The 25,858-nt window shown below is 42.5% G+C and overlaps 1 protein-coding gene across 1 annotated transcript in view; it reads right to left on the bottom strand.

Moving 5' to 3' along the window:
• The window catches only part of zmynd11 (zinc finger, MYND-type containing 11), a 162,261-nt gene that overhangs the window by 106,062 nt on the left and 30,341 nt on the right, over positions 1 to 25,858 (bottom strand). Inside the window, exons 4-7 of the mRNA XM_084313668.1 lie at positions 9,545 to 9,616; positions 8,966 to 9,127; positions 7,039 to 7,116; positions 5,706 to 5,798 (exon numbers count right to left, since the gene is read on the bottom strand). Coding sequence (XP_084169794.1) covers positions 5,706 to 5,798; positions 7,039 to 7,116; positions 8,966 to 9,127; positions 9,545 to 9,616 — 405 coding nt within the window. The remainder of the gene's footprint in view (positions 1 to 5,705; positions 5,799 to 7,038; positions 7,117 to 8,965; positions 9,128 to 9,544; positions 9,617 to 25,858) is intronic.

Genomic DNA, 25,858 nt, shown 5'->3' with positions numbered 1-25,858 from the left:
GGCTTCTCTCACGTGCCCTTACGCAGACCGTGTACTGAACTAACCTCATTCATGGGGATGCCCAAGACAGAGGGAGAGAGAGAGAGAGATAGAGAGAGGGCCAGGGGAGAGAGAGTGACAGGGGGAGAGAGAGTGAGAGAGAGTGCCAGGGGAGAGAGAGGGAGACAGGGGAGAGAGAGCGAGAGAGAGAGGGAGACAGGGGAGAGAGAGTGACAGGGGGAGAGAGAGTGACAGGGGGAGAGAGAGAGACAGGGGGACAGGGGAGAGAGTGACAGAGAGAGAGGGAGAGTGACAGGGTGAGAGAGAGGGAGTGTGACAGGGGGAGAGAGAGAGACAGGGGAGAGAGAGTGACAGGGGGGAGCAGTGTTTCCCCTACCATTGCCTTGGCAGGGCAGCCCGCCACGCCAACGGGACACCCCGCCAGAAAAAATAATAAAAAGATTTATTTAAAAAATTAAATTAAAGAATTTATTTTTTTTAAAGTTTGCTTTAAGCACAGTAACGTTGGTGAGCTAGCTAAAATGATACATAAATCGGTTTTCATATAAATCAATCTTCACTAAGACTTTAAAACGGTGGTGCGGCACGGTCTACGGAGACGCAGAAAAAAGCTACCAAATCCATTCTGAGACAACTCCGAGACTGACTAGCGTTGCGCGTAACAAGTCTCAGTCTCTCTCTCTCTCTCTCTCTTTCAAGTAGCCAAACGTTAACACTATAAAAACTAACTGGATAGTTGATATAAGTGGATATATGAACTGGATAGTTCATATAAGCCATTCTCCCTTTCTGTGTGTGCGCGGGTGCCGGTCCCAACTCTGGTCTTTGGCAAGTTTGATAGTATTTACCATTTACTGAGGATGGCCAGATAATGTTGATATTTAAACTTAAAAAATAATTATACAGAGAGAAGCATCAGCAAGTACAAAACGCTGCTGACCGACAAAAGAGAATCCCTCACTGAGGAAAACACAAAGGCCTAACCATCATGTATCACAATGGTGATGTCAGCCAGAGATGGGGCGAAGCATGAACCTTTAACACATTGTGCGCCAAAAACGAGTATACTCGTTATTGCCCGCCATGCGTTGTGCGCCAGGAACGAGTTAACTCGTTTTTGGGATCAATATTTAATTTTTTCGCCATGGCATTCATAATTCATCCAGCCTCCCTCCGGGACGCAGCTGGACCCTGTTCTGATATTGCAACTAGGGCTGGGCGATAAAACGATAACGATAACTATCGCGATAAATTATTTCCTCGAAATAAACATGAAACGTGGTCGCAAAGTTTCGATATTGATTTTCCAAGCTTGGATATGAGCACATGCACTAACAACCAATCAGTGAAGGAGATGGCCGACAGTGAGGGAGACCCGCGGTGCACCTCTGGGTAGAGAGGTAGGACTCTAGTAGTCAACAAGGCTGGCTAGGATAATTAGCTTGCACGCCGCTATTTTATAGTTTACGTGCGGAGTGGGTGTGTGGCGTGAATTCTGAGGCCACGGTTAGAGTAGTGTGGGGTATGCGGTGGACGTCGTTGCAATGTATTGGGGCGGAACGGAGTATTTTAGGGTGCTAGTTAGTACATTGGAAACAAGGCTGGCTAGGATAATTAGCTTGCACGCCGCTATTTTATAGTTTACGTGCCGAGTGGGTGTGTGGCGTGAATTCTGAGGCCACGGTTAGAGTAGTGTGGGGTATGCGGTGGACGTCGTTGCAATGTATTGGGGCGGAACGGAGTATTTTAGGGTGCTAGTTAGTACATTGGAAACAAGGCTGGCTAGGATAATTAGCTTGCACGCCGCTATTTTATAGTTTACGTGCCGAGTGGGTGTGTGGCGTGAATTCTGAGGCCACGGTTAGAGTAGTGTGGGGTATGCGGTGGACGTTGTTGCAATGTATTGGGGCGGAACGGAGTATTTTAGGGTAATAGTTAGTACATTGTCATGGGATTCACCGCTTGCTCTGGCTAACTGCTAACATGCGCGGACTGATGACGACATCAACTCGAGACATTCGCAGCAGCAAAACAAGTCTATTAATAGCCCGTCCATCGGCATCGGGCATAAGAAGTTAATTAAACTTGACAGAAATTATATCGACGATAATTATCGATATCGAGTTATATGAAAATAATTTTATCGCGATAACGCTTTTGGCCATATCGCCCAGCCCTAATTGCAACGCCTCAATACCGCCACCTGGTGGATGTCGGGCGAGTTACACTCCACGCCAAACCGGAAGTGGCGCTCAGTGCATCTGGGAGAATCCTCCGGCAGTAATATCTTGTAGCGTGGATCTAGATACACACTCGAGTGCATTGGGATCGCTTTTGAAACGCAATAATCAATATGATTTCGGCGTTTATTGCATCATACAAACGGGAAATGGATCTAGCAGATAGACGTCAAATAATTGGAATATTTTTTTCTCCAGTCTCATCTGCGAACGGTAAGAGGAATCTAACGTTATTTTCAGCCAGATTGTTTATTTATTTCGCGGCAATCCATCTGATCAACGTATCAACCCATAGTAAAAAAAAGACGCTACTGACGATCAAGGAATTATAAACGACCCCCCCCCCCCTTTCCTTCATGCATGATGAAGCATAATGTATACCGATCATATAATTTGAATTTTTTAATATAGCGTGTATAGGAAAGAAACGCCAATCGATAATCTATCATATGCGTCAGGGCCTATAACTTGCGTTTTAGGAATTACTGCAGAAAACCTTAAAAACATACTTATATTCACGACGGTATTAACACGACAATGTATGAATGTTATAGCCCTGCAAAGAAGGTAAACATCTCCATAGGGTTACAGCACTGGCAGACTGGGCCCAAGGATGGGTACAATGCATGGCGGACAATGTGTTAACACTTTGAGTGCCAACGACGAGATTTCTCGTTTGTTCATGCCGACTGTTGAGTGCCAACGACGAGAGATCTCTCTTTTTTTTTGTGCGATTTCCATTCATATTTCATCAATCTAGCCTCACGTTACCACTGCAAACTCTCTGAGCTCCATTGGGAAAATACCGCCCCCTATCGTCTCTCCCTGTGGTACTGCACCCCTTTGGATTAGACTGAATGAAACGCATGGGGGGAAATAAATCCTGCTTCCACATTTTACTTCTCAGGCAAGTCACCCGAGACGATCGGATTCATTGTTGAGCCTCAGAACAGCGTGGAATCTGTGTTTCGACCACCCAGTGTTGGATCAATAAACGCGATCGATATTTGGAATGGCGATCAGGAACTGGAATGATTTTTTTGGAGAACATCTGATCTGAGGTAAGGAATCTATTTTACCAGTCTTAGGATAATCAGAGCTTTTTTCTCAGAGATATCAACGTGTGCCCTATGTGTGTGTGTGCGTGCGTGTGCTGATCAGGAAATGGATACTCGATTTTTCAGCCCGCTTCTATAGCGTGCATAAGTACACATATACTATCGATAATCTAGCGTTTATTTGAAAACGATTCATAAATAGGCCGAAAAATTACAACGTTTTTGTGTATTCCAGAATATTCCAGTAAAAATCTTAATATTTTCCTGAAAGTTTCAAAAAACGAGTTTATCAAAATGGTATAAAACGGAAATGAAGAGATTAAAAAACAATCCGTTTCGACAATGTTGACTGCAAACAAGTCATTGATAAGCGACGGCCATATTACACACATAGCCATAATTTAAGAAGTTATGTTTTTGTAGGTTTTTATTGATTTTTGCTACCGGGCAGTCCGGTAGAGAGAGAGAGAGAGAGGAGGAATGGGAGATAGACCAGGGAAGACATTCGGCAAAGATCACCGGTCCAGGAGTCGAACCCGGGCCGGCCGTATTGCACCGTAGTGCTTTATGCGGTGCGCCACTCGGGCACCCCTAGTTGCGCATTTTAAAACAATAATGTTAGCGCCACGCATGCAGCCATAGCAGACTATTTGATTCCTTGACTAGGAAAACCTAAATGAAAAACGAAAGCTTTCACTGTATAAATATTCTCCCATTTCATCCATTTTAGATGACGACAATAGACTGAGGCTGCAGCTAGTGGTTCTCACGCACCCCAGGAAAATCATTTCACGCTAGCACAGCGGGGTAAAATGACTCAGGAAAAGGTGAACGAGTGTCACCGAGCAGTCACAAAATTTGTAAGGGCTCGAAATTGCGACCATTTGTATAGTTATCTTTTTTTTTTCTACATGGGGGCTCAACAATAAATGACAATCAGAAATGTCAAGTTGCATGTTGTTATTCTAACCAGCTTAGTTCTGTTGCATTTCCAATTTATTTATTTAAATTATAAATTTATTAGGAATCGATAAGGGAATCAATAATGGAATCGGATCGATAAAATCTTATCAATTCCCATCCCTAGTCTTGACATAACGATCAAGACATAAAGGGGCTTAGTTAGCTTCGTGCCTACCTCCATCAGACTGCTGAACGCCTAGGTCTGGTGGAAGCCGGACTGCCCATAGTATTTATAGTGGTGTTTTTTACTGTAGTTTTAATGTAGTTGGTGTTTTTTTATAGTGACGTCTATGTATTGTGACTGTATGGTGTCTTTTAACCACTGCACAAATGAAGTTCCGAAAGGAAAATAAACTAGTTTGAAGTTGAACGATAACACAAGATGGGGGGGGGGTCCTAGACACACTGTATAGAGGGGGGAGCTACTTTTATCGTACAAATACAATAATTATCGTACATCTATCAGTGGTGTGCGAGCCTCTACTGTTGAACGAAATTCCAATCCAACTTTCAGACTAGTAATTGCAGATCAAATATAACTTACATACAGCAATAGCATCGCAACCTTGTCGTTAAAAATGCTGCATGGTACTGTACCTACTCGACCATTGCCGGAATTTGCGGATGGTACCGGCTGGGTACTTTTTTTTAGTACCTGCTTTGTCGAGGTTCCGAGCGGGTAGAAGCGATACCAAAAAGTGACGTGAAACATTGCAGACCACTGATTGGTCAGAAGAGAGAATCATCACTACATCGTCCCGAAATCATACGAACCAGCACTTAACCCCCAACTGCTCCGGATGAACAGGTTGGCACCTTGCATGTTGCCTCTGCCGTCGGTGTGTGAATGTGAGGCATAAGTTGTAAAGCGCTTTGGTTAATAGCACTATAAATATAATATAAATATAAATGTGGTCCATTGGTAATTACAACTGAACTAACGCAGATTCAATGAAGTCGTATGAAATTGGTACAAAGTTGCACAATATGTCCTTTAAATGACCAGCCAATCTGGATTAACAAAAGGTTAAACAAATATATACTAATGAAGACGGAGGCCTTTCAGCAAAGGGTTTATAAGTCTGCCTTCTCCATTAAAGGGGAAAACTTATGGAACTCTCTGCCTATTGGCTTAAAACTGGAGTGCAATGGACTCAAAGTATGGTTGAAATCAAAGCAGCAGTGCTCACATGTGTAGACGCGGACTGGTTTTGTTGTTTTGATCATGGACTCTTGTTCTGGTAACTATTTGTTCTGATTTGTGACGGGTGTTGAAAACTAGCACTCGTGCTATAAACACGCAAACAACACATCTGGTCTGTCCACTGTGACTGGTCCAATGTAGCTGTGGTGTCCATTTTAAATAAACGTTTTCATTCATTCATTTGAAATGTATCAGGTGCAGGACCATGATGGAGGAAGAGTTGGGGGGGGCAGTGGTTACCTCTTGGATGTTGGACACGTCCAATGCTGTGTGGATGAGCCGTTTGTACATCGGATGTTTAGTATCCTTGCCCTTCTTGTTCAAGTCCATTGCCTGAGAGAAAGAGAGAGAGAGAGAGAGAGAGAGGAGGGGGTGAATAATGACATAATAGCACCGTTTGTAGAGGGGGAGGGGGGTTAGAGAGGGAGGGAGGGATGCAAGAAGAGGGGAAGAGCGGTGTAATGAGAGCACATGCGCAAGAGAGACAAAAAAGGAGGAGAGGGGGCTGAGAGATTAAGAAAATAAATAAATAAAAAGGTGTTTGTTTTACGGGGTCGTTGATCGAGGAAGGACTGGAGAGACCTGACTGGCTCAGGGGATTTTCTCGCCTGAAACGGCAATCGACAGGCAACAAATAGGGCTTTAATTCTATATATATATATTGTATAAAATAATATACACACCGAGCCGCTAGAGGTCGCCAAAGTGGCGTCGGCAGGCAAATCGTCCTCAAGAGGGCCGTTGCGTGTTAAGAGCCTCATTTCAATTGCATATCTGCAGGTAGTCGTGTATGGATAATGAGACACTGTACTAGTGACATCACGTCAAAATACCAAAATGTTGACTTTGATACCGAGTACCAGCCTAAGTATCACGATACAGGTTCTAAAACCTAAAATATCTCTAACAAAAGTAATGTAATGTAATATTAGATGACAGAACAATCAGAAATTCTTTCTAAAATGATTTTAATTAATCATATTTTGATGCTGTTGAAACTTCAATAATGAAAAATAATAGAATGATTGATACAGCTACTGAGCTATATACTGTAGCTAATCTCCATTTGTTATTATGTGTTATCTCTCCACTCCACACTATGTTAGTGCTTGAGCACATATTTTTATCTAGCACACTCTCAGGAGCAAAACAGAAAAAAGCATTTCATATAAAAGTATTCTGTATTTTTGTATGACAACTAATAAAGAAACTTGAACTATATATAATATATATATAAAAGATGATATATATATACACATATGTAAATCAATATCTTCCTTTTGAACAAAATAGGCTCAGGAATCAGGATTGTTAGCTTAATTAATGTAAAAAAAGAGTAGCCTATAGCAAATGTACATACACAAGAAAGAGAAGGAGAATCGCGTATAGCAGACTTCGACGCATCAGGTTATTAGTCTAAAAGTATTGATACTAATAAAATATTAGTATTGAACCACTTTTAACAGCTGGGTATCGCAATACTTTTCTAGTATCTGTGTATGGTGCAACACTACACCATACAGTATACTATTTCCATATACATGCATGCTAGTAAGCAAGTGTGTGTTCTCACCCTCTCCTTCATACGCTGGATGATAAAGCGCAGGTATTTGCACATCTCCTGCTTGTTTAAGTTCTTCTTTTTACTGCCCTGCAGACAGACAGACAGACAGACAGACAGACAGACAGACAGACAGATGTAGAGCGTTAAGAAAACAGTTTGCCCCCCCCCCCCATCCAACCCCATAATCCCACCACACTGGATTCAAGCCACAACAGGGCGCACACACAGACACTAGGGTGGTGAGAGAAAACTGTGTTTTTTCTATGTATATTTGGTGTATAGACTGATATAAAGAGACGCTTTAAGAGGGTAATATCATTATCACCACGGGATGATATTGACGGTGGTGAACCAGTGGTTTCACAGGCACAGGCCGCGTTAGGAGGGTGTTTGTTTTGAATTCCGATCTAAAACATAACAAAGATAACAGAGCAGCGCAGGGCACAGAGGCAGAGCACGATGGAGGTTTTGACAGAGAGAAACGTTTTGAAATGTGTGAAAGGTTATTAGCAGTTGTCATGACAGCGTCGCATGACGACCAGGAGAGGGGCGGGGGCTATCGTTGCTATGACGAAGATCTATAAGTCGAACAGTGTTTCCGGGTGTGAGGCAGACCAAAATAAACGAATCCCACAGGAGGGAAGAGACCAAGAGACTCTCTCCTCTTATCACAGAGGGGGGGGGGGGGGGGAGGAAGGATGCCACATCATCATTAGCTTCGGCTACCACGAGGATGGTCTTGGCTGACGACCAGGCCTGACCACTATTGGACTGAATAGCAGAGGGACAATAGACTGAACACACCGAAAGATCATTAGAATAGACTTTTCGAGGACAATACCATCTGTTAACATCTGAGCTGAGGCTCCTGTTTATCAAATATACCACGCTTCTCCTTGTAAGGTATTTCACGTTGTCAAAGTGTCGAATTCTTATGAAGGTGGAGAATTATTATAGTTTGCGGATCGTACTAACGGGGAGAGATAAGGATTATATTCAGCCAGTATCTGAGACGTCAGGACCATTAAAATTACACAACGCAGAGGAATTGGATGGAGAGATAATAACACAAGAAGACGTGATACTGGCCAGATTGATCAGGATCTAACAGTGGTCACATTATTTTCAAATTCAGAAATTCTAATTTGAAAAAGATTTTTTTTTGTCTTTAATATTATTATTTAAAAAAACAAAAAACGATCAGGTCATATAGGTGAGACTGTGCTGAAAAGAATGATACCATACACAACATGATAACAAAATTAAAAGTTGCCAAAACTTTGAAAATAGCTTAGACTTTTCTTACCGAAATTCTAATTCGAACTAGTCTACAATTCTGCAATGAATTTCAAATTAGATTTTTTGTTAAAGTGACAGCCCTAACAGACACACACACCCCTAAACTCCCTCTCATTATAAAGACGACACAAGAGGGGGACAGGTTTTCAATGAGTAAAGCAGTGGTCATGTCTGAAGCCCTCAGTAGACACTATCAGACAGAAGCTACTAACCCTACTACCCTCAGTACAGACAATCAGACAGAAGCTACTAACCCTACTACCCTCAGTACAGACAATCAGACAGAAGCTACTAACCCTACTACCCTCAGTACACACAGACAGAAGCTACTAACCCTACTAACCTCAGTACAGACAATCAGACAGAAGCTACTAACCCTACTACCCTCAGTACAGACAATCAGACAGAAGCTACTAACCCGCACAGTGCAATACTCCAATTCAGCCATTGGCAATTCAGCTGTTGGGTGGGGGGGGGGCGCTGCTGAGCGGTCCCCAGACCGGACCTGAAAACACCGCTGCTCTGCGGCTCTGCAGCTGCATGCTCTCGCAAATCCAGCACGAAGATTGAAATCTACCGGACACTCAGACCGGCAAAAAAAAATTCTAACGGAAACCCTGACACACACACCACCTACCCTGCAGACGACACACTGCCAGTGGGAGCCGCTGTCCCGGGGCTTGTGCTCCTCCGACAGGCACTTGAGGTGGTAGACGCGGAAGCAGTCATCGCACGTCAGCACGTCGCCGGGCAGGTGGCACTCGAAGCAGTACCAGTCGTGGCTCTCCGGCTCCCACTCCTGCAGAGACACAAAGATGCACAGGGTGACCTCCCCGCCTCCAACCAGCCCCTCACCCCAACTCTCTGGAGCCCAGGGTCGGGTCGGGTCCGGTGACCTCCCCCGCTCCAGCCAGCCCAAAAATAAATCTAACATGTTTCACCCAAACGTTTACATAAGTGACGAACGGCCTTAGTCTATGAACTGAACATACATATTTGGAAATAGGCACAAATCTGGGTATGAAAGTATTGGCAGGTCAACACACACAGAACATGACTGGATTGAATCCAGGTGCCTTGAAGAGTAGCCCAGATGAAGAGGGACTGGCCCACATGAAGAGGGACTGGCCCGCATGAAGAGGGACTGGCCCACATGAAGAGGGACTGGCTCACATGAAGAGGGACTGGCTCACATGATGGTGAGTGATGGTCTTACCGTGCTTCCCAGGCTTCCCACCGCGACAGACACACTCTGAGGGACGACCGCCGACTCCAGACAACCTGTCGGCTACATTACAAGACACAAGACACATCTCAGTACCATCGCAGACGGGGTGTAAAAAGTACCCAGAAATTATACTTAAGTGAAAGTATGGGTACGGTCTCAAAATCTTACTCAAGTAAAAGTCAGAGTATCTGGCTAAAAACTACACTTGAGTAAAAGTAAAAAAAAACGTTTCTACTTTTAAATGTACTTAACTCATTGGTCGTAATATCCAAAACGTAATATCTCGCGTTTCGCCGCCAACGCTTGACGGCCAAAAACGTAATATCTAGTTTTTAGATCCTTTGATCTTTTTCCTTTGTTCCCCGTTCTATACGGTCAGCCAAAGCCCTCTAGGTCTCCCTGGCTCATCTGCCTACATTGAAATTGCAATGATGATCGAATCTCACCAGGTGGCAGTATCACCTACCTTCTGAACTGGAATAGCTTGGTGTGGATACACCTATTCTCTTTTTTTTTCTTCCTGCAAGGGCCCCTCCTCCTCGGAGTCAGAGCGACAGAGAGATCGCCTCGAGATTATTTTGCCTGAAGCCTATTTCCCGTATACACGAGTATAGACATATACACGGGTAATCGTGATGGCGATGCAATAACTGGGAATTATTCTTTTTGGAATACCTTCTGGCTAAGGTAAGGTATATATATTCTATGTCTATTTTACCGAACCTGAAACATGTTTTTGTAACGATCAGTGTCGTGTTTTACCGGACGAAAAACATGCTCGACAAACACGATCAGTTTCTAGTTAGAACGACCCCCCCCCCCCCCTTGATGATTTTGTGAAGACACATGTGTACATGGTATATACCTTTGATTTGGGGTTTCAGGCGATCAACCATATCTCGCAATCTACGAAAAAAATACTGGATTATTTTTGAAAGGGGCGATGTTTAGCATGTAACAAACTACAGTGTGTAGAAATGAACTGATTAGTCAGTAATGGACTATGAACAATGCCTGTCAAATGAGCCATACTATTGTCTCCATAGCTATAATACAGAACACACAATGGGTCTGCAAACATCGCTAAAATGGTCAATAACGCTGGCGCCAGACGGTACAGATGGGGAAAGCTGGTGGCGCTCAAAGAGTTAAGTACTAAAAATGTAAAGTAAAAAAAATAAATTCTGACAGTCTATTCTTCTGATAGCAGGTGTTTAATCAAAGATCCCCGCTTTCTAGTCTTGCACAAGGACCAATCAGCATGGGTATGGGCGGGTTAATTTTCCATTGATGGGGATTTGATTGGCTGTTTTATAAATAAAGTGCGGCCGCAGGATTAACACTTTCAGAGCCCAAGCTTAACCTTGATTTACCGGTTGAATGCCCACCATCCACTTCAATGTTAGCGTTAAAAACGCCTAATCTATGTTTTAAATTATGGCTATGTGTCTAATCTGCCCGTCGCTTATCAATGACTCGTTTTCCAGTCAACATTGTCGAAGCGGATTGTTTTTTTTATCGGTTCATTTTCGTTTTATAGCATTTTGAAAAGCCCTCGTTTTCAAGGAAAATATAAATATTCCATGATAAGACGTTTACTGGAATATTCTAGAATACACAAAAACTGTCATTTTTCTGCCTATTTATGAATCGTTTTCAAATAAACGCTAGATTATCGATAGTATATGTGTACGTATGCACGCTGGGGCCCAGAGCTGAAAAATCGATTCTCTGATTTCCTCATCAGCGATCGCGCACACAGAGACACATACACATCACACATAGGGCTGGGCGATATGACGATATTATATAAATATCGGGTACAGTTCATTAACGATACACTTTTTAAACGTATCGTGGATATCGTGATGTTTTGCCCAAGAGGCTTGTGTTGCGTCAATCTGGTCCACACGTTGACACTTTTGAACAGCGCCGCCCCACACACACTACTGCATCAAAAGTTACTACTTATGATAACAAAGGCATTCGTTTTGTGGCATTGACGTTATATAGTTACACTTTCAATAACATCAGCGTATTTACATAGCAACGACCGAGGTCGACCTAGATATAGCAAGCATTAGCCGTTCATATCTCAGCCCGTGCTGACTCCGTTGTGCCCATTCTGCGGTCTGTTAATAACGTTTTCAATCAGACAGATGTATGGAAATGCTTTTATTATAACATCCGTTACAGTAAAATCATTATGCCTCCAGTCGTTTAGTCATTCTGCAGAGCTAAAAGGTAAAAGTCGGCCGCGGCGAGCTACCGCTGCCATTGTTGTTTTCATTGAGCTCTCCAATAGCGGAAGTAAAAAATTAATACGCGCTTGCCGATTGGTGCTAAGAACAGCAGGGCGGGTGCAAGCGATGTGACGTAATTGGCAGACGCGACTGTCAATCAAACTGATTCTGTTTGCCGACTGAATGAATATAAACGTTATTAACAGATTGCAGCATGGGTACAATACAGTACAGCTCAATACAACAACAGTCAACAGTGGACTGGAGGATGCAGACCAGAGAAAGACTTTCGTCTTGTTTACATCGGGGTCCCCCATTTTCAATTCATCATATTTCGTATCTAAATCATATAATATCTCATTGCTAAATATATGCAATATATAATCTAATAATCCAATAATCTAAATCTAATATAAAAATGCTAAATGCATGGGTATTTTATTTTGTCTTTAATGTTAGCTTGCAAACTCAAATACTGTCTTGGTAAGCCTCATAATGAATTGTTTGGGGAAAAAAAAGAAAAACATCGTGATGCGTATCGTGTATCGCCGAAAGGTCAGAAAATATCGTGATATCATATTTAGGCCATATCGCCCAGCCCTAATCACACATAGGGCAAACGCTGAGATCTCAGCGAATACAACTCTGATTATCCCAAGACTGGTCAAATAGATTCCTTACCTCAGATCAGATGTTCTCCAAAAAGATCATTCCAATTCCTGATCGCCATTCCAAAAATCGATCACGCTTATTGATTGAGTATTGGCTACTGTGAATATATATTCCAGGCTGATTCCCATCCCGCGATGACTTCCATGTTGAGCAGACAGCTTGCCAGCTCAAGGAGCCAGCTGGCTCCGCCTCTACATATCGACTGATCCCAGGCGACTGACCTGCAGTTACACAGGGATAGACGATAGGGGGCGCTTTTTTCCATTCTGAGCTGCTGGAGGAGCTGCTGTACCAACGGGAGACTCGGTTGATGAAATATGAAATCGGATCGTTAATAAAAAAATTAAACACTAATACACGTCGTGGGCATTCAGGCATTGGGCTGATAAAACGTCATATGACATCATGGGCACTGAAAGTGTTAATAACGTTAAAGTAAGTTCGGCCAGAGAAACAAATATACTAATTAAAATGGTTGGACCTGCAAGATTTGTACTTTATACTTTGTAGGTCTGCATTTTAAATGTAAAGAGTAAAAAGTATGTTTTTTCTCTCTGAAATGTAATTGAGTAAACGTACAAGTATACAAACCTAATAATACTAGAGTAAAGTACAAATCTCCAAAAACAGTACTTAAGTATTGTAACGAAGTACAATTACTCAAGTACTTTACACCCCTGAGCATCCCCATCTCAGTACCATCGCATATCACCCCCATTCCCAATGTCATCAGTTTATAAACAGGAAATGCATGCTGGACACAGACGAGAACACCACAGCAGTAAGCACACCCCTCTGGAGGAGAGAACTACAACTACCATGGGCAAAGATTACAAGAAACTACAAACTCAGACTGAAGAGATGGTTGCTACTAACCTACGGCTATGCTAGTGTCGCTTCTCACGTCGCATACTAAAACCACGGATGTAGAGGAAATGAATGAGACACAAATGACCATTTACTTATTCAGACTGTGGTTGGGCATTATCTCCATGTGTGTTTTGGGCAGTAATGTTAGGGGTCCTGGCTTTGTTTAGGTTACCAAGTTGTGCGTTTATCAAGCAACGGCACAGCTGTAGATAAGTAGCAGGTAAGACGTTCCACCTAGACACAATGCTGCAGTGAACCTTCATGAAGCTCAGTGTTTCCCCTGAAAAAAAATTCAGCAGCGGTGCTGTGCCTCTAGGGGGGTCCGGAACTTTAATTTTTTTTTACATTTTAAAGTTAAATGCATCAATCTGGTGCACTGAGAGCAAAATAAAGAGGCTACCGTACTTTTCGGACTATAAGCCGCGCTTTTTTCCCCATTTTTCGACCCTGCGGCTTATATAACGGTGCGGCTTATATGTGGACAAAAACCCGAAAATGTAAAAATCAAAATATCGAAATATTGCTTTTTTTACTGCATTGAAATGTTATTTATCTGTTCCCTTATTTGCTAAACTTAATACAACTTGTAAATGAGTTAATTCTTGTTATTTGTCTGACAGTATTGTGTCCCAATGCTGGTGGGAAGACTACAAACGAGAAGCTGGGTGTGGTCTGTGCGCGTGCACTTAGTGAGGTGTTGAAACACACAAGAATAGTGAAATGTTAATAATAATAATTCAATTAAATAATTCATGACCCGAAGTCGCTGAAAGGAAGAAAGGAGACGACATCATAGAAGAATGAAAAGGAAACAAGAAAAGAAATTGAAATGTAAATAAACAATGGATGAACCACTTTTTATTTATTTTTGTCCCCCTTTTATTTGTTTTTTGATTATTATGTCTTTACACTTATAACGTTATAAGTTATAGCAACTTAACTTGTGACAAATGCCAGTGTTATTACGCGTTGCATAAAATGCGAGTCGGGCCGGTTTGTCATTAAACAATATTAAATCACATTTAGAATGTCACGAATTTTATGAGCGAACGAATTTTGTTAGTGTATTTATTGCAACCTAATGTCATCAGAAAGTAATTTAATCAACTACAGTTTAGTACTGTTTTCGCCTTGACAGTCGCCACTATGCTGCACCTCTGCATTGTCATCTCGCCCCTGCACGCTCTGCCGTCAAGGCACACGAAGGGTTAACAGTGTGACTTAACCCTTCGTGTGCCTTGGCTTGACTGCAGCGGCGATTGGAAGCCTGTTCTCTGTGTTATAGAATATAGATCTTTATTGTCATTGTTACAGTTGTTACAACGAAATTTAAAATGCAGCCCTAGGTGCTAGTAAAAATATAAAAAGTCCTAAACACAGTATAATATAAAAACAGGAGTAAGGCATATAACATTAATATAAACAGGGGGGTGTAAAAGATAATTGCACTATCCCTTAACACTTTGACTGCCGGAAAACGCTTTAAAGCGTCATTCCCGGCCATGCTCAAGTTGCCGGAGGACGCTGTACAGCGTCCTTATATCAATATTTAAAAAATCTGCGATCGGATTCATATTTCCCCTCCGCTGGCCTGAGATCCACCAGGAGGACCCACTGAGCTCTCTGGCGGTTCAGGAGCGCCATCTGGTGGCCGATCGGCGCAATCGCCAAACAGGAAGTGCTATGGAGGTTGTGCTGGTCGACCATATTACTTCCGGGCACTCTGTTTGGCTCACGGGACTCGATCTCGACACAATACATAGCGATCGATTGCCAATAACTCGATAAACAACATGATTTGGACATATATACTATTATACAAGCTGGAAATGGACCCGATATTTCTACATACCATAATAGGTAAATGACTGTTCCACGCTCATCGCCCAACGGCGCGAGGAGGATACGGTAAGATTCAGCGTTATTTTTGATCGTATTCCATATAAACTGTTATGATGAACATATCACCCACACTAGATGAATGATATAACGCTGCCCACGGAATTATAAACGATCCCCCGCCCATCCGGTCATCATCCGATCATACGTAGATCATTCTAGAAGTACGTCCAATTGAAATTTTTTATATCGCCCCGATTGCCATCAAACTGTATTTCATCATCAATATAATGCATTTGGGGCTATATATCACGTTCTGGAGAAAGCTGCAGAAAGAGATGAAAACATACTTATACATTAGACCATACTTTACTATGAATATGTGAATGAAAAAGTTTAACGTTGCTACACAATGAACAATACATATAGGACTTTGAATGGGCCCTAATAATGGCAATGTAGCAATAGAATTTAAAAAGTTATAGCCCTGCAAAGAAGGGGAATTTCTCCATAGACAAATAGCGCTGGCAATCCACAGTCATTTTCCGGATTTCTGGCCGGCACCCATAGTGTTAATGTTGTGTGTGCGTGTGTGTGTGTGGGGGGGGGGGGGGTGCAAGGGAGACTGTTGTTTTTCATTGCTTCTCATTGTGACTCGTTGGTACAACACCGGCAGCGTGCAGCGCGACAATCAGAATAAGAAATACAGCTACAGTTACAGCTAACGGCCACTGGGGGACCTCCAAAATCTATCCTAAAAACGAAAGCGAAAGCTGGAGACCGGAAGAGTGCAGGTAGCGCACGCACGAGGAAAAGTGGAAAAGTGGAACCGAGAGACAGAACGAGAGCAAGACAGTTTGTGCAGTTTTCATGCACAACTCCTCATTATGGAAAACAAACGTAGATATGCATATGATGCAGCTTTTAAGTTAAAGGCAGTCAATCTGGCAGTAAAAGAAGGAAATCGCACTGCTGCACGTACCCTTGGCATCAATGAGTCAATGGTGAGACGTTGGGGACGCCAGCGGGAAGAACTGTCTCAATGCAAAAAGTCAAAAAAAGCGTTCAGAGGTAATAAAAGCAGATGGCCCGAACTTGACGACTTTGTTGAAGATTGGGTGAACACACAGAGAGCAGGCGGCCGAGGTGTCTCCACTGTGCAGATCCGACTAAAGGCCAAAACAGTCGCCACCGAATGAAAATTGAACATTTTAGAGGTGGACCATCTTGGTGTTTCCGATTTATGAGACGAAAGGGACTGTCCATTAGGGTGCGGACGACTGTGTGTCAGCAACTCCCTCCCGACTACCAGGAAAAAATAACAAACTTCGGCGAATTCACACAAAGAAAAATAGAGGAATATTCCATCGGACCGGACCAGATCATAAATATGGATGAAGTGCCTTTGACGTTTGACCTGCCTCTCACTAGGACTGTTAACAAGAGAGGTGAATCGTCCATCACGTTGAGAACCACTGGCCACGAGAGAACGTATTTCACTTGTGTTCTTGGCTGCACAGCCTCTGGATTAAAGCTTCCGCCGATGGTGATTTTTAAACGGATTACAATGCCAAAAGAAAAGATCCCGAACGGCATCTCCTTTAAAGTCAACAAGAAGGGGTGGATGATGGAAAGTGTAATGAAGGAGTGGCTGAATGAGTGCTACGTCAAGCGCCCTGGAGGATTCTTTCGCCAAAAAAAAGCTTTGCTCGTTTTGGACAGCATGAGGGCCCATATCACAGAGTCTGTGAAAGCAGCCATCAAGAGCACAAACTCAATTCCAGCTGTGATTCCTGGGGGCACAACGAAGCATCTGCAGCCACTCGACATCAGTGTCAATCGTGCGTTCAAAGTGGCACTACGCGTTCAGTGGGAGGCGTGGATGACTAGCGGCGATAAATCATTCACCAACACGGGGCGCATGTACTGCACCTTAGCCTAAAAGATGAAGACGAGGATTTTTCTGGTAGGCTGATTACCGTCTATTTTAAGCAGCCGTGTTACTGCAACTTTATAAAAAACACACATTTAATTGGGCATTGATATTGCCTCGTCAACTAAACTGTAAACTGGTTGCAATTCTTCCTCCTCCTCCTCCTCGCAGCCAGTCGTCCAATGAGCAGAGTTAAAATAGGCTATAGGCTTCTAAAACGATTTAATATGCTAAACTTATTTTTCTATTTTTAAATTCAATTTTCTTTATTTCATTTGATTGTTCCCGACATAATGCTATATGCCCCGACCAGATCCTTGACTCCTTTGTGATACAGATTAATTAGAATAGTAAGTGGCTATCTTTTTTTTTACCAGCTGTAGATCAATGCCGGTACGTGTGCTGGGAGCGCACTGTTTAGGTTTGAAAGTTTGTGTCTGAAACGCTATGTGATACTGTACAGTACAGTTTACACAGCACAGTACATGTTCTGTATACTATTGCACTAAATAGTAACACTTGTTATGCAAATATGCAACTTGTTTGTTGAAATGTTAATAAATGGGAGCTTCTTCAAACAGCCATCTCTTTCCCGACAATCCTTTCAGTGCACAAAACCTTACATATGGTAATTAAACATTAAAACACCTGCGGATTATAGTCCAGTGCGGCTTATATATGTACACATCATTAAATTGAGTTGCTGCGGCTTATAGTCAGGTGCGGCTTATAGTGCGAAAAGTACGGTAGATCTATGATGAACTTTGTGCTCAAAACACAAAATCAACTAGACTGCAGTGCTTTCTCCCTGCAGCCTTTTCCTCAGGTCAGTCTTTTACATTAAGCACCCCCCACAGCCCAAATGAAATGATAAAAATATATATATATATATTATAATTTTTATTTTATTTGATAAAAAAAAATTAATAGTCTAGTTCAGTGGTTCCCAAACTGTGGTACGGGCACCCCTTGTGGTGCGCGAGAGCCCTCTTGGGGGTGCGTGGCATGAAAAGGCTAATGGCTTGCTATGGTGTTATTTTACTAATAAATATAACTAATACATTATTTCAAATGGGGATTTTCACTGTGTAAATCATGAAATTTACTAAACTTTTAAATGAAAACCGTACATTTTATTAAAAAAAAATATGTATCCAAAATGCACTTTACTTCCTGCCAAAATGCCATAGGCGCGCGACTGGGACCGGTGCGCTATTATTGTGGCAGCGTATTATGCTCAGGCTGTACGCTAAGCTTTTTCACTAGGGGCACACTTGCCCCTAAATGAGAAATTTAGGGGCAAAGAATATTTTTTAGGGGCAAATTTTTTAATAACTATTTTACCATTATGTAGGGCTGGGCGATATGGCCTCTAAATGATATCGCGATGTTTTTTGGCCATATCACGATACACGATATATATCGCAATATTTTGACATTTCCTCTAAAGCACTTAAAAATGCTTGATTTAACCCTTTGATGCATACAGTCACGCCAATATGATGATTATAATAAGTCCCTGCAACATATGTTTGCATTATTAAACCATGAAGATGCTTTAAAACTTTGGGTGCCGGGAAACGCTTTTCAGCGTCATTCCCGGCCATGCTCAAGTTGCCGAAGACGCTTTACAGCGTCTTTGATCCGTTTACATCTTTTTTCGATTTTCCCCGTCTGAACTTCACCGCGGAGCTTTTGGCAGAAAGTTTGAACAGGAAACTGCATTTCCTCTCAAATTACACTAGGTGGCAGTGTCCCCCTATTTTCTAACACTATCACATGAGGGTGAATATTGTACCCCACAATGAATCTGGCATTTGATTGGCCAGCATACCTGGCCAATGTGACCACAGGTATAAAAAGTTTGCGCGATCCCAGAATCGACGAGGTTTTGGAGGAGAGAGAGAGAGAGAGATAGATAGAGCGATAGAGAGAGATTGAGAGAGATATTTGAATTGAGATCAGCCTATAGTCTATATTTATAGTGTTATACAGTATAGTGGTAGTATCAGAATAATTGTAAGGTTTCAGCTGTGCTTTAGAAAGTACTTAGTCGTGCTAAGTAGTAGTACTATTGTGAGGGATTAGTGTGTAGTCTAGGTAGTATATTTCAGTAGTAGTAATAGTAGTTTGATCAGTTAGTAGTTCCATTTAGATTATTAGTTCAGTATGAGGAGACGTAGTGTTGGTAAGCGAGGCGACAAACCGACAGCGGATCGGTTTGTTCAAACGAAGCTGGCGTTTGGACCCGCGGTTGCAGCAGCGGCACCAACGACCGGACCTTTGGTAGCTCCAGCAGCGGCACCAACGACCGGACCTTTGGTAGCTCCAGCAGCAGCACCAACGACTTTGGTAGCTCCGATCGGAGAGAGCCGTGAGACCGTTGCTGGGCCCAGCAACGCGTCTCGCCCCGGGACCGGGAGCGGCTCTCCCCGACGCAGTTCGAGGAAGAGGAAGGCTGCTGCTGTGGTCATAGCTTCTTCATCCGAGTCAGCGGACAGCGATTCGACCACCCATGAATCTGATGGGAGCGCCGATTGGGAACCACCAGGTAATTACACGGTCTTATATATATATGTGATTGTGTGTGAAACGTGTATTTGATGATTTACCTAACGCTAATTGATTCATTGTATACTGTGAATATGTAACGTTAGTTCGCCAAACCAACGCCGATATGCATTTATTATATGTGATTGTGTGTGTGTGTGAAACGTGTATTTGATGATTTACCTAACGCTAATTGATTCATTGTATACTGTGAATATGTAACGTTAGTTCGCCAAACCAACGCCGATATGCATTTATTATATTATAGCTCCGGAGTCATCTGACGATCTCGATTTGGGTCGGAGGTGTACTTATGGGTCTGATTCATCGCACGAGTCAGACGTGGGACGCGGTGGTGGTCGAGGGGGCAATGGTACGTCATGTTGCAATGTGAATATTGTTTTACGTGCATGTTCAAATCGATAGTTGATGACCATGTGCTACACGTTAGGTTGCATGGCCTTGTGTGTGTGTGTGTGTGTAGGTGCACGCCCTTTGATGTGTGTAGCTATCAATGCAAGTGATATAGTTGCATGCTGTGCAGGACACCATGTGCTAAGTTGGGGTGCACAGCCTTTGTTGTGTGTGTGTAGGTGCATGCCCTTTGATGTGTGTAGCTATCAATGTAAGTGATATAGTTGCATGCTGTGCAGGACACCATGTGCTAAGTTGGGGTGCACAGCCTTTGTTGTGTGTGTGTGTGTGTGTGTGTAGGTGCACGCCCTTTGATGTGTGTAGCTATCAATGTAAGTGATATAGTTGCATGCTGTGCAGGACACCATGTGCTAAGTTGGGGTGCACAGCCTTTGTTGTGTGTGTGTGTGTGTGTGTAGGTGCACGCCCTTTGATGTGTGTAGCTATCAATGTAAGTGATATAGTTGCATGCTGTGCATGCCACCATGTGCTAAGTTGGGGTGCATGGCATGTAGGCCTGTTTGAAGTGAGATGGAGTAGGGCGTCTTTTTTTTTTTACAAGTGCTTGTGTGTGTGTGTGTGTGTGTGTGGTGTGTGATATGCAGGCCTCGCCATAGTTCAAAGGTGTTTGAGAGGGTTCATGTCTTTGATGTGGTGTGTGTGTGTGTGTGTGTGTGTGTGTGTGTTGTAATCAATGCTATTTCATTTAGAATAGTCCCAATATCATTGATTACAGCACACACACACACCACATCAAAGGCATGAACCATCTCAAACACCTTTGAACTATGGCGAGGCCTGCATATCACACACACCACACACACACAAGCCAGTGTAAAAAAAAAAAAGGCCCTACTCCATGCTTTGATGTACAATGGCCGCTGATTTATTTTGTGTTCATTACAGGATCTGACACCGAGTCCGGGGCTGATACACCAACATGCTTGGGTATGTACTAACTACATTTATGTATGTAAATGTATTACTATTGTGTTTTATGAGACTTACTTACTGAATGAATTTAATCCAATTCAGATTCTGGCGCAGACCCCGCAGAGAGTGACGCAGAGACTGGCAACGACATAGGATCACATTCTACTCCTGCAGGTAATTGTACATAAAATATAACACATAATGCTATATATATATATATATCATGTAAATACAATGACAATACGTTGCCCTAGTGTAATGTATTACATCATGTGATTCTAGAACTGGATGCTAGTCTGGACATGCCGGAACCCGTTGCAGGGCGGAAACGCACATCTAAGAGCGGTAAGTTGGCCTCACTCTGCACACCACTTCCAGCTCTGACCTCTGACCCCCACACCACGTCCAGCTCTGACATCTGAACCCCACACACACTCACTCATTCACTCACACACAGTTTGTAACTACGTGGCATATGAATGTTTGTCTACAGTAGGGGTGTTATAGTATATTTGTATAATTGACAGGTCGTGGCGTGCGACGCGGAGGAGCGAAGAGCAGGGCTGCGATCCGTCAGGAAGAGGAGAATGCCTGGTCTCGTGAGGGCTGGGTGCCTCACAGGATCCCCTTCACAGCCCAACCGGGGTTGCTCCAGGACGCCGCGGCACTCAAATCGTACCGGCCTGCAAAATGGATGGATCTGTTCCTGACGGATGCTTTTCTGAATTCCATTGTTGCCCAGACCAACCTCTACGCTGATCAGTCCATTGCCCGGCTGGACCCCACGCTAACCAGTAGCAGGGCACTGCTTTGGAAGCCCCTCACATTGAAGGAGCTGAAGAAGTTCCTTGGACTCAATTTCCTTAGCAGTGTCCTGCGGAAGCCTCGCGTGGACCAGATGTGGACCACTGACGACATGATGTACACACCATATTACTCGCAGACCATGCCACGCAACCGGTTTCAATTGATCTGGCGATTCCTCCACTTTGCGGACAATACATCCCTGGAAGTTAGAGACAAATTGTGTAAAGTACGCCCTGTAAACGCGAGGTGCAAGGACCTGTACCAGCCTGAACGTGAGCTCGCCATTGACGAGGGGGTGATGGTATGGCGAGGCCGCCTGACCTTCCGGGTCTACAACCCCAACAAGCCCACCCGCTATGGCATCAAGTCGTACTTCCTGTGCGAATCACGCACAGGATATTGCTTTGCATTTAAGCCATATTGTCGGGAAGGCTCGCTCCTGGGGGACACGGTCGTCGGTCTGCTTGGACGTCTGTCTGGGGCCGGATATACGTTGTACATGGACAATTTCTACAACTCGGTACGTATGTCCGCCAGGCTCCGACAGTTGAGGACCGACGTCTGTGGTACCCTCAGGAAGCACCGGGGGGAGCCAGCCATCATCAAGAACGTGACCAAACGTGACATCGGTGTGGGGGAGCGCATTGCGGTCAACAACAAGGAGGTCCTGATCGTGGCATGGCGTGATAAGAGGATCGTGAAGACCATCAGCAGCTACCACGAGGACACCATGGAAATGGCGATGGTGTGGAAGAAGCAGAAGAAGGGCAAAGCGCTGAGGGTGGAGATGCTCAAGCCGTCATCAATCATGGCGTACAATAAATTCATGAACGGCGTCGATCAGCTGGATCAGAACATCTCGTACTATCCGGTTACACGTAAGACTGGAAAGTGGACCAAAAAGTTTGTGATGTATCTGATCCAAATATGTATGTTCAACGCTTTTGTCTTGTACAAAAAAAAGCACCCACAAGGGCATTACTACAACCTCTTCCGGTTCACCATGGCTGTGGCGCGGACCTACACAGATGGTCTGGAGAAGAAGATTCCTGGGGTGACAGCGGAGATGGAGGCTGAGGCAGGGGAGGAGGCAGGGGGTGGGGATGAGGAGGAGGCAGGGGCTGAGCAGGTGGGGCGTGACAACCCTAGGGCCCCACTGGGGGACCCGCAGAGCAGATTAGTGGGTGGCTTTGTGAAGCATGTAATGGTTGCATACAAAGCCACCCCCAAGCGAAAGCTACCGTGTAGGAAATGTCGGGTCTGCAGTAGGCGTGGCATCAGGAGTGAGACCAGATATTTTTGCACATCGTGCAAAGTCCCCCTGCATCGTGACAAATGCTTCGCTCTGTACCACACAAAGAGGGATTTCTCTAAATAGTTTCTTTATTAGTTGTCATACAGAAGTACAGACTACTTCTAAATAATCCGGCACACAGAAGTACAGATTACTTCTAAATAATCCATCATTGTGTGATACAGACAGAACCATGTGTACCGGTACATAGTATAGCTAGCTGAGAGTAGTATAGTATAGTGTAGTATAGTATAGTATAGTATATTATAGTATAGTATAGTATAGTGTATGGGTAGTTGCACTGTTTTCTGTACAAGACAAATGCGTTGAACACATGTATTTGGGCCACGGTTGTCGATATTGCATAGGCATGTTTGGACCACTTGCAGATGAGACGTTATGTTAGCGATCTAGCTGTATCGACTCCATTCATAATTTGCATTGTGTGTGTATATAGTTTATTTTTTTATTTATCTTTTTCCCCCCTCATTTTTACCGTTTGCACAGAACCAATGGTTGCTGACAGTCACCCAGTTTATAAAAGTATATACTGTAGGTAACATACCACACTTTTCTAATGCAGTCCATTGGCCTCTTATTTATATACTTTGGAAGCATGTATTGGATATTTTTTGGTCCACAGATCATCTGGCGCTTCATCCATTTATCAATGGACAATGCAGTCATCGATGCGAGAGACCAAGTAAGATACGCCCTGTAGTTCATGTGACGTGCCTGTACTGTGAATGTTACCAGCAAACTTCTAAATGCACTGAAACAATGGTTGGTTATCCTCCAGTGTTCACTTTTTATAAGGCATTGTCTTGGTAAATTACCATAATCCTATACTGTGAATGTTACCAGCAAACTTCTAAATGCACTGAAACAATGGTTGGTTATCCTCCAGTGTTCACTTTTTATAAGGTATTGTCTTGGTAAATTACCATAATCCTATACTGTGAATGTTACCAGCAAACTTCTAAATGCACTGAAACAATGGTTGGTTATCATCAGCCAGTGTTCACTTTTTATAAGGTATTGTCTTGGAAAATTACCATAATCCTATACTGTGAATGTTACCAGCAAACTTCTAAATGCACTGAAACAATGGTTGGTTATCATCAGCCAGTGTTCACTTTTTATAATGTATTGTCTTGGTAAATTACCATAATCCTATACTGTGAATGTTACCAGCAAACTTCTAAATGCACTGAAACAATGGTTGATTATCCTCCAGTGTTCACTTTTTATAAGGTATTGTCTTGGTAAATTACCATAATCCTATACTGTGAATGTTACCAGCAAACTCCTAAATGCACTGAAACAATGGTTGGTTATCATCAGCCAGTGTTCACTTTTTATAAAGTATTGTCTTGGTAAATTACCATAATCCTATACTGTGAATGTTACCAGCAAACTTCTAAATGCACTGAAACAATGGTTGATTATCCTCCAGTGTTCACTTTTTATAAGGTATTGTCTTGGTAAATTACCATAATCCTATACTGTGAATGTTACCAGCAAACTCCTAAATGCACTGAAACAATGGTTGGTTATCATCAGCCAGTGTTCACTTTTTATAAGGTATTGTCTTGGTAAATTACCATAATTGTATACTGTGAATGTTACCAGCATATGTGTCTAATGCACAGCAACAATGGTTGGTACTGATGACTTGTCACCCAGTTTATTGAACATATTTTGCAATAAAAATGTTCATTTCATCAAAGTTTCAAGTTTTCTGCATTGTAAAGTATTCTGTATTTTATAATGATGTTTTCTGGACCTACACCAGTAGTTATAACTTACTTGTTAATTAGCGCCAGGCATGGTGGTTGATAAGGTAGTAGTATTTCCAGGTGAAACTAATTGATATTATCAATACAAGATATTATTACTTTATGAATGTGTTTATCATGTATGGACGAATAAATTGGAAAACAGGTAGGTACAGAGCAACACAGTGTCTACAACACAGGAGCAGATTATGCACAGTACATGAATGAGAAACAGTCGAAATGTTTTTTTTTAGTTTATTGCATGCACATGATCTATAATACCTGATCGGTACAATATCTACTAACCTGATCAATACAATATATTCCCACCTGATCGATATAATAGTATTACTGCATTTCAAGTTTGTCAGTCAGTCGGACTGTCAATCAATCAATCAATCAATCAAACAACCAATAAAACAATCAATCAATCAAACAACCAACAAAACAATCAATCAATCAAACAAAACAATCAATCAAACAACCAACAAAACAATAAAACAATCTATCAATCAAACCAATAAAACAATCTATCAAACAAACAACCAATAAAACAATCAAACAATCAATCAATCAAACAACCAACAAAACAATCAATCAATCAATCAAACAACCAACAAAACAATAAAACAATCTATCAAACTATCAATCAAACCAACAATCTATCAAACAATTTATCAATCAAACAACCAATAAAACAATCAAACAATCAATCAAACAACCAACAAAACAATAAAACAATCTATCAATCAAACCAATAAAACAATCTATCAAACAATCTATCAATCAAACAACCAATAAAACAATCAAACAATCAAACAACCAACAAAACAATCAATCAATCAATCAAAACAATCAAACAACCAACAAAACAATCAAACCAATAAAACAATCTATCAAACAATCTATCAATCAAACCATCCATCCATCCATCCCAGTCTAAATTGCTTTATAACACGTTCAGTACCT

Source organism: Notolepis coatsorum (genome assembly GCF_963971535.1).
Source record: "Notolepis coatsorum genome assembly, chromosome: 4".
NCBI classification, from domain to species: domain Eukaryota; kingdom Metazoa; phylum Chordata; class Actinopteri; order Aulopiformes; family Paralepididae; genus Notolepis; species Notolepis coatsorum.
Note: the sequence above shows the minus strand (reverse complement) of the source record. Positions and strands in the feature narration are given on the sequence as shown.